Source organism: Physeter macrocephalus, chromosome 7, assembly GCF_002837175.3.
Source record: "Physeter macrocephalus isolate SW-GA chromosome 7, ASM283717v5, whole genome shotgun sequence".
In the NCBI taxonomy this organism is placed as follows: domain Eukaryota; kingdom Metazoa; phylum Chordata; class Mammalia; order Artiodactyla; family Physeteridae; genus Physeter; species Physeter macrocephalus.
In genome coordinates, this window is record NC_041220.1 from 111518217 (window position 1) to 111529166 (window position 10950).

Genomic DNA, 10950 nt, shown 5'->3' on the forward strand with positions numbered 1-10950 from the left:
AGATTGCCAACAAACACATGAAAGGATGCTCAACATCACTAATCATTAGAGAAATGCAAATCAACATTACAATGAGGTATCACCTCACACCAGTCAGAATGGGCATCATCAACATATCTACAAACAATAAATGCTGGAGAGGGTGTGGAGAAAAGGGAACCCTCTTGCACTGTTGGTGGGAATGTAAATTGATACAGCCACTATGGAGAACAGTATGGAGGTTCCTTAAAATACTAAAAATAGAACTACCATACGACCCAGCAAGCACACTACTGGGCATATACCCTGAGAAAACCATAATTCAAAAAGTCATGTACCACAATATTCATTGCAGCTCTATTTACAGCAACTTAAGTGTCCATTGACAGATGAATGGATAAAGAAGACATGGCACATATATACAATGGAATATTACTCAGCCATAAAACGAAATGAAATTGAGTTATTTGTAGTGAGGTGGATGGACCAAGAGTCTGTCATACAGAGTGAAGTAAGTTAGAAAAAGAATAAGAAATACTGTATGCTAACACATACATACGGAATCTAAAAAGAAAAAAAATGGTTATGAAGAACCTAGGGGCAGGACAGGAACAAAGACGCAGATGTAGAGAATGGACTTGAGGACATGGGGAGCGGGAAGGGTAAGCTGGGACAAAGTAAGAGAGTACACTTATATATACTACCAAATGTAAAACAGATAGCTAGTAGGAAGCAGCCGCACAGCACAGGGAGATCAGCTCCATGCTTTGTGACCACCTACAGGGGTGGCATAGGGAGGGTGGGAGGGAGCTGCAATAGGGAGGAGATATGGTGATGTATGTGTATGTATAGCTGATTCACTTTGTTATAAAGCAGAAACTAACACATCATTGTAAAGCAATTATACTCCAATAAAAATGTTAAAAAAAATCTCTTGGAAGACAGAACAACAGATGAATAATAAAAATGTTTGCCTCTAAAGACCTTATTGTCCATGTAGACAAACATGACAAATGCTAAAATAGAAAAGGAGAGAAAAGAAGACAGGAACTAACCCTGGCAGGTATTTGGAGAGAGGATCGACAAAATATTAGTTGTCTCTCCAAATCCATCCTGATCTTCTTTCTTAATATTTAGGCATTTGTATTCTGTTGAACCTACATGTGGCCACATAAGTAAAGTGCCACTAGTGAAAAGAACAAAGTTGATATCTGCAACTTTTACGTCATCTTTTTAAAGACAGTTACCATGAATTCACTCCTCTCCTTTCCTTACGGTTAAAAAGAGGATAAAGAGAGCATCTTTGGAAATCAGGTGGCAAGAATGGTGCCATTCCTGATAGCTTAAGTTTTTCATGACGCTGTGGAACAGAGCCCACCCTAACTTTCTGTGGACTGTTACATGAGGGAGAAAAACATCTGTGTTCTTTAAGCTACTGCGGTTTTAATTCCTTTGTTTTTAATAGCTGTATAGTCTTTATTACCCTAATAAATATAGTGGATATTTCAGGAAGGCCTCATAAAAAGCCAACTCAGTTACAAAGTCAGTCTTATAGGAGACAGAATAAGAGAGGAGAAGGGATTTAAGGAAGAAAGAATACCAAAGAAAGGAGAGAGAGCATGAACATACGAAAGCGTGTAAGCAGTTTTAGTGTAAATGTTTCTAAATATGCTTAATTTTTTACACTTAGTACAGTGTAAATTTTTAATACTTAATAAAAGCATCAATATTTCTAGATATACCAAAATAATATACAAATAAATTGTCAAACAGGATTTTTTAAGAAGTCAAATTGAGATTTTTTTCCCTGTTAACTAGTCAATTTGCAAAGCAAAAACATGCTATTGATATTACTAAATAGCCTTCGTATCCAAAAATACTTTTCTAAGAAACACACAATTTATTTTTATGAGTTTAGTATTTCTTTATACATACCACACAAAGCTCAAATAAAATGATTCCAAGAGACCAAACATCTGATTTGGGGCCAGAAGGCAATGGTTTCTCACTTGGCACATGATCATTGGTTTTGAAAATTCCTTGTGCAATTACCTCAGGTGCCAAGTATGATGGATACCTAAAATGGTATATTTTAGAAATGAATAATTACTATGAGCTAGAAAGGGGGAAAGAAGTATGTAGTGGTACATTTTTACTATCAGTACAGTACGACCTATGTAAAAGCTCAATGCAATTAAACGAACAACTCTTTCTAGGAAGAATTCTAAACTAACCATAATACAGGCTTTTATGTCTAGGAATCAAGAGCAAATACATGAGTCTCAAATAATTTAAAACCTATCGTGTCTCTGCAATATTAGTTCCTTTCTTTGCTTTCCTCTGTGTTAACACATTGCTTTCTTGCAGCTTTCCAGGTTTCCAGGCGTTTTTCCTTCTTCCTTACTGCCTATCTTCTCTTTATACTTAACTCTTATTTAAAGCATATATTATCTTTGAAAATAGTATTTATTCTTTTGAACAGTAGCAATGTCAAAATCTGTAAAAATATATAAATTGAAAGGTAAGACTCTCTCCCATCTCTGTACTCCAGTCACCCGCACATATGTATGTATAAATAAACTTGATCACCCATCATCATTGCCCCATAGGGAAGCATACTATATGCACTATTCTGTACCCTTTTTCACTCAAAATATATTTTAGAGATCATTCTAAAAAAATAAGTATAGATTTGCCTCATTCTTTTTGAAAACTTCCAATAATTTCATTGTATTGATGCATTTAATTTACTTGATGCAACTCTGAAGAAGGATATGTTGGAAGTTCCACTCTTTTGCTGTTACAAACAATGCTGACATGGATATATTACAAATATTCCCTTTCCCATGAATGTGTATGTGTAGACGAAAGACAAATTCCTAGACATGGCACTACAAAGTCATAAGGTAGATGCATTTTAAATTTTGATACATGTTGCCAAGTTGCCCTTTCAGGTTATGGCAATTTATATTCTCATAAGCAATATGAGTGCCTATTTCCTCTTACCTTCACCAACACAAGTTTTTTGAAAATTGCTTTAGTAAATACAAAAGACAGAATATTAAATGAATAAGGTACAAAGAATAAAGTTAAAAAGAACACCCATGTACCTATCAAGAAGTTTAAGTAAAGAATATGATATTATCACTAAAGGTCCCTCTCTGCTTCTCCCTAATTATACCTCCCTGGTATCCCCCAAAAGGAAGAGACAACTGGAATTTTTGTGTTTATAATTCTCTTCCATTTCTTTATAGCTTTACCATATGTTTGCAACCCTAAAAAGTATATTGTTTAGTCAAGCACATTTCTGAACTGTATAGTATTGGAATTATGCTGATGGTATTCCTTTGTGATTTGCTTTTTTAATCAACGTTATTTAAAAGAGTCATCCATATAGTTGCATGTAGATTTAAGTCATTAATTTTTACTTCTGTTTTATGAATATATCATAATTTATTCATTCTAATGTCAATGGGCATTTAAGTTATTTCCTGTCTTTTTATATTATAAACAATGTTGCTAGAAATACTATGTGTACATCTGCAAAAGTTTCCCCAAGGGTATAAACCTAGGATTGAATTTCTAGGCCATAAGACATGTGCACTTTCAACTTTATAATATCATGTCAAATGTTTTTTGAAAGGGATTGTATCAATTTATACTCCCACGAGCAGTGTACAACAGATCCTATCGCTTACTTCTCCAACACTTGTTAGACAGCAGTGACAGACTTTCTAATGTTTGGCCATCTGGTGGGTGGGACCTACACACTGTTGTAGTTTTAATTTGCATTTCCTTGATAACTAAAGAGGCTGAGGCACATTTTCATACACATAAATTTGTATTATGATGTCATTTTACCCTAAGGTGATCATATTGATCTTCTAAATGAATGTGTGAAATCTCTGGAGACAAGTGAAGTCTAGTAGAAAAGCAATGAATGTAATATTATAATACCTGTATTCTAACTTCAGTCCTATCACATATTCTATATATGATTTGGGTTTCTTAATCTATAAAATAGGAATAATAATGCCTACCTCACAAAACTGCTGTTATAAATATTAGTGAATACATACAGAAGTTTTATAAAAATGAAAAATATGACACATATACAATGTTTTAGCTTTGTCATCATTAGCATGATACATCCAGAAGGTAAACTGTTCATTTTTAATTTTGATTTCCAGCACATCTAACTCCAAAATAACAGCATGGGTAGTGAAAAGTCAAGCAATACTACGGGTAAATTGTTATATCTAAAACTTCTGATTGGTGATCTCTGGAAGTATAGAGGTGACTTTTGCTCCCAAAATTCTAATTTCTTTTCTATCAAGGACTTGTTAATTAATAAAAATAATAAAACTTAGGATTTTTTAATGTAAATTATCTCCTTTCAACAAGTGTCTCTTCTTTAGCATAGCATTTTAACACTCTTACCAGAACTCTGCCGTGAGTATGACTGGTGAGATAAATATAAGTGGCTTTCACCATTTGTCTGATGCTTTAACAAGGTATTAAGCTACTGGCCAAATAAAATGAATGTCCAATTTCTAACTCTTTACAATATTTTGAAACAGATGTTAACATTTTACTTTGTTGTTCTTTAATATTTGTCTTTTGAATCAACTGCAAGCTTCTTCTGGTGTAAATATTTTCTTTCATGACTTAGCTGTTTGATCACTTTATTTTTCCTGGCTAATGTTTCACATTTTGCTCTTTGATACTTTCTGGTCAGACCTTTTGGGTCAAAGACTTCAAAGTAAGCCAAACCAAATGGCACATGAGACCAATTCTATCCAAGCGTTTTAAATTCAAACAGAACTCTTCAAAATCCTTGATGTGCTTTAAGAAAAATCACTTCCTTTCTTCTATTCATCACTATAACCTAAAGAACCTTTAAGTAAAAGGCAAAAAATTAATTTTTGTTTGTATTGTTTTTGGAGTTCTCTCTCATACAAATTTAGACAAAATGAAGAAGCACATTTACTACAGCTGCCTAAAAGCTATTTTAAAAGGCAATTATTACATATGATGAAGATACCAGAGTTTTATTATGAACTTAGTTTTATTATTTCAAAAGGTTTTTTTTAAAACACTGTTTTTGTGCTTGTGAAAAAATTGTTTGTTGCCTACAACCACAAGTTTTGGTAGGTAAAACTATAAGACTATGAATTTATGCACATTAATAAGTAGGCCATCAAAACAGAAAATTTCTCATTAAATAATGAGCTTCTTGAAGAATGGGAAACTATCTTATCCATGTTTGTATATCCAGCAGCCATAAGAAAAGGTATTCGATAAATATTTTCTTAATAAATAAAGGAAGGAATGACTAAACAATTTATTTTAAGATTATTAGCTATGGCCAAGCTAATGAAAATTTTAAGTGACAAAACTATAAGCCTACTTACAAAGATAAAAGGTAATTTATAAATGAGATCTTTTTTTAAAAACATCTAATTAAGTTTTTAGGCAATGTTTTCCTGCAGAAACATACTCCATGACTCCAAACCATAATTCCCAATAATGGAGTGACAGAACTGACTTCAGGGAGCACAAAGAGCAAAACACAAATGGATACTATTAAACAGAATCTCACAGCAATTAAGAAATATGCTTAAGGTCTCTAGAAAATTGTATTATATCATTTTAATTTGCTGGTTTTGATAATTATTTTGTGGTTAGGTAAGAAAATTCCTTACTTTAGGAAATACAAACTGAAGTATTGAGGGGTAAAAGGCCATTATATACACTAATAATTCTTAAATAATTCAGAAAAAAAAATTGTATTATACACAAATACACATATATGTGTAAGATAAAAGAAAGAGAGAAAAAATGTAGTGAAATGTTAACATTTGGGGAGTCTCAGTTAAGGCTATACAGGAAATTTTTGTACTATTTTGTAACTTCTATGTATCTAAAATAATGTCAAAATTAAACACTTATAAAAGAGTTATATTATTAACATGTTTAAAAAGCAACCAAACAATAAATATAATACGAACATCTATATCAAAGCATTCAATTGAGTCCAGGATGAAATAAACTTTCATTCCTTTTTTGGAGGCTAACATAAATCTGGAATTCCATATCAGAACCTCTTCAAATTTAAACACAGACTTTCAGTTACAGAATCCACCCCATTACCTCTGATAGCTACAGTGACTCGACTTGAAGCTTAACGTACAATTACATCTTAAAGAACAGGGAATTAAACTTAGAAATATTTGAAGATAATAAGAGAGTGATTTTTCTGTCTTTTGAGGAACATACATTATCATTAAGTGAGAATCTTGTCAGCCTTCTTGCCTTAAATTTACCTAATTCTGAATGAAATAAAATTAATTTTAGTAAGCATTATAAGGTGAAGAAAGTCAATAATCTGCTAGCCTCACTACCAATTCAATGAAAGATCAACATCAGGGACCTTTTGTATGCTGGGAAAAATTCACTGTCTACTCTTAGAAGTATATGGAAAATTAAGATATTTTTAATTTTAAAAAAGTAGCTTTATGTCAAAAATAATAAATTAACAAAATACACACTTCATTAAAGATTAGAAAGTTTAAGACGGAACTCAGAAAAAAATAATTCTTACCCAATTGGGAAATCAACATCATCACCATATGCTGTCATGTGATAAAGTCCAAATTTAGCCAATTTAACATGCCCCTACAATAATAAAGGAAGAAAAAAAATCATTATAAAATATTTTAATATCACTGACAGGGAAAATTATGATTATACATTTTATACGTAAGGACACTATCATATAGTCAGATACATTAGAAAATATATTTTAATTTGCCATAATTTTATTAAAAACTATTTGTCAGTGTTTGAAGTCTGCTTTATATTCATTACAAACATATATATACACACACACATATTTTATATACATATATATCAAAATGACAAATAACATTAAAAAATTTTTGCTGCTTATATTTTCTGGGCTTCTCTAAATAGCAAAAATGTTCTTAGCTGTCTTGAATCCTCAATTAGAATATATTGTGGTAATTTTCACAAAAGAAAATTTTTTCAGGGAGTTGCAAGTCCATTCACAATGTTATAATTTAAACTTGACATGGACGTTTTTAACTTGAAAAGGTCAGTTCGCAAATCAAGATATTAGTGAATCTGCTTGATTCCTAACAATTTTTTTTTTTTTTTTTTTTTTTTTTTATGGTATGCGGGCCTCCCTCTGCTGTGGCCTCTCCCATTGCGGAGCACAGGCTCCGGACGCGCAGGCCCAGCGGCCATGGCTCACGGGCCCAGCCGCTCCGCGGCACGTGGGATCCTCCCAGACCGGGGCGCGAACCCGGTTCCCCTGCACCGGCAGGCGGACGCGCAACCACTGCGCCACCAGGGAAGCCCCCCTTAACAATTTTTTATACTGTTTGAGAATAAGCATAATTATCACAAAAGCAAGATTCTTAAAAGGCAAAACAAATTTTATAAGTCCCTTAAGTTTTTCCCCTTTTAGATGTTTAAGACTTTAAAAAAACATAGTCAATTTAAAAGTTGTTTTCTTCTTCTCAAGAACTCTATTTCCCAGAATTACAAAACATTTATATTTTAAAACAATTCAGACAGTTAGATACTCTACTACCGTAAGTATGAAATTAATGAGCACCATTTTATCTTTATTTTTAATATCATAGGGTATATACTGAAAGTCTAGAAGGAAGTCAGAGAAAAAGAATAATCCTACTGATACAAAAAATAATTCCCCACAAAAAGTTTCCTCAAAACTATTTTATATGCTTATGAAAAAGAATGAAATTATGATTATTCCTGAAAAAATACCACCTTGCTACCCATAATTGTCTTAGAGGTTGACTAGCTTCTTAGAAATCCCCCATAAGATTTCCAAGTAGAGAATCAGCGCTCCAATTAATAAAAGAAGCTAGGTACGAACAGCTGGTAAACAAAGAAAATAAATGAGGAATAAAGTGAAAAGAGGAAGTAGGAAAGAAGAATAAAGTGGAGAAAACACAATTCAGTTGTGCTATGAGAAAAATATTCTATGTAAATAGTCAGAGAATCTTTCTTAAGACGAAAGCAAATTCAGAGAAGGAGTGGATTGGGAAGCCACAATGTGTATCGTTTAGAAAATGAATGGAAGGAAAAACAAAACATGAAGTTCGAAAATGGGTCTGGGGAAAAAAGAATAATGCATGTGAAAGACACACAGATTCATATAATTTAGAGATACTTTTTTTTTAAACAACCACAAGTATATTATATTCGTATAATCTTTTCATTATGAATACTCTTAAGACATATTCTAATTCTACAGTCCCTCTGATTAACTGAGTGGGCCTGATTTCAGTAGCTTCCAATGTGAAATAAAAAGCAAATATTTAATATACTATTTGATGATTACCTTTCGATCCAAAAGGATATTATGAGGAGACAGTGCCCGGTGTACTATACCATGTTTGTTCATATACTGCAAGCCCTGAAGTATCTCAAATGCTATGCACAAAACCTTTGAATATCTACAAAGAAAATAAAAGAGTCACAGATCAATAGGTCAATTACAAAGCAGATATAGAACCTGTTTTAAGAAATAAAATGAGGTTCAGTGATAAAATTCAAATATATATATATATATATATATATATATATATATTTTTTTTTTTTTTTTTTTTTTTTTTTTTTGGCCACGTGCCTTGTGAGATTTTAGTTCCCCGACCAGGGATTGAACCCAGACCTTCAGCAGTGAAAGTGCAGAGTACTAACCACTGGACCACCAGGGAATTTCCCAAAGAGCTATATTTTTATTGTACCTCCTCTATTCAGAGAAAATAGACTCTACACATTTTCTAAACTATCTACTTCGAAATATTTTTGATTTTCTGCTTACAACAGAATTGATCTGACAAAGAACGTACAGTTTTCTAAAGGCTACTCCAATTGAAGTATTATTCTTCCACGAAGGTAGTTTAATATTGGTGGTATACAAATGACCTTGACCTTCAGCAGGTTGGGCTTTGCCAAATTATCAGGACACTTTCAGATATATGGCAGAACTAAGTCAATGAAAACCACCTATCTTGCTCAAGACAAAACACCTATGTCCCTGAAAAATAGCTATATTTTATAGTAGACATGAGCTTACTTTCCAGATCAATCCACAAAGCAACCTCCAGTAATTTATCAAACATTTTTTTCTTATCCTATTCTCTCTTAAGCCAACTTCCACAGGGATGCCCAGTTTCTTTGTCTTGCTCTCTCCTTTTTTTTTTTTTTTTTTAAATAAAACATCATTCATATAGGAAGTTAGGAAGAATATACAGAAAAGTAGGGGAGAATAATTCAAACCCAATCCCCAAACCACCCACTATTATTAACTTTTGGGTATAGACCTCCTTTCTTCCCTTTTTTTTTTTTTTTTTTTTACACTTTAAATCAGACTTTAAAAAAACGAAATAAATATGAGGGTAACAACTAAATTAATTTTTTAGAAGGTATAAATAACAAGCTAATAATAGAGATACAATGAAATTACAGACAAAAAAGTCAACCTAAAAGCAGGGCAAATAAAAGGAAAAAAGAACAAAGAACAAATGGAACAATTAGAAAACAATTAACAGATTTTAATTCAGATATATCAACCATTACATTAAATGTAACTGCTCCAAACTCACCAATTCAGACTTGATTATATTCAGGTTACAAGGAACCCACATTAAACAAAAAGTGTTAAGTTAAAAGATCACTGATTGTCATGGGCTTGGGTGGAGGGAATGGGTTGATATAAAGGAGTATGAGAAAATTTTACATGATGGAATTGTTCTATTTTTAATTTTGATGATGGTTATAGGACTGAGTTGGTCAAACTGATTTAACTGCACACTAAAAAGGGTAAATTTTAAGGTATGTAAATTAATCTCAATAAACCTGACATAAAAAGTAGGGCGAATACAATTTAAAAAAAGAATAATTGCACTATGACTCCCTCCTCTAAATTAAAACCATAAGAAAGAACAAGAGATGAAAAGTTAAAATCTCTCTCTCTTCTCATCCTAGTCTGACTTTCCAGAAGTAACCATCTTTAGCAGTTTGTGTTTTGAACTCTTCCGGTGTTAGACTTTTACATAATTATAATTAACTCTTCACTATGCAAGATGATATAATTAACATACTTCCCCATTTTCCTTTTCAAACTCCTGATTTTTTAAAATTAATTAGTTTATTTACTTATTTTTGGCTGTGTTGGGTCTTCGTTGCTGTGTGCGGGCTTTCTTTAGTTGCAGTGAGTGGGGGCTACTCTTCGTTGTGGTGCGCAGGCTTCTCATTGCAGTGGCTTCTCTTGTTGCAGAGCACAGGCGCTAGGCGCGCGGGCTTCAGTAGTTGTGGCATGCAGCCTCAGTAGTTGTGGCTCACGGGCTCTAGAGCGCAGGCTCAGTAGTTGTGGCACATGGGTTTAGTTGCTCCACGGCATGTGGCATCTTCCTGGACCAGGGCTGGAACCTGTGTCCCCTGCATTGGCAGGCGGATTCTTAACCACTGTGCCACAAAGGAAGTCTCTTTTTTTTTTATTGTTTATATTATTTTGCATTATCAAATTTTATAAGACAGATAAAAGATACCTTTGCTCCTTTCTCGAAGGCTAAACAAATAAACAAGTAAATATATAACATGATATATAGTGATTAAGTGCTAAGGAGAAAAAAGTAGAGAAGAGAAGACAGAATGTGGGTTGCTATTTTATACATACAGTGTGATCAAGGAAGGCTTCAATGAGGTGACATTTGTGCAGAAATCTAAAGGAAATGAAAAAGACATGCAGCTCCCTGGGAAATGTGTGATTCAGGCAGAGGGCACAGTAAGCAAGTCTTAACTGGAAGAATGCACAGCAGTTCAAAAAAAGAAAAACAAACAAAAAAACCCCACCAAAAAACGCAACGAGGGCTTCCCTGGTGGCGCAGTGGTTGCGCGTCCGCCTGCCGATGC

At 33.2% G+C, this 10950-nt stretch overlaps 1 protein-coding gene across 2 annotated transcripts in view; it reads right to left on the reverse strand.

Annotated features, from left to right (window-relative positions):
• TBCK (TBC1 domain containing kinase) overlaps positions 1-10950 on the reverse strand; it is a 240719-nt gene that overhangs the window by 187185 nt on the left and 42584 nt on the right. For both annotated transcript variants that reach the window (XM_024119218.3, XM_024119217.3), the window contains exons 4-6: positions 8375-8489; positions 6584-6657; positions 1915-2056 (exon numbers count right to left, since the gene is read on the reverse strand). In XM_024119218.3, coding sequence (XP_023974986.1) covers positions 1915-2056; positions 6584-6657; positions 8375-8489 — 331 coding nt within the window. The remainder of the gene's footprint in view (positions 1-1914; positions 2057-6583; positions 6658-8374; positions 8490-10950) is intronic.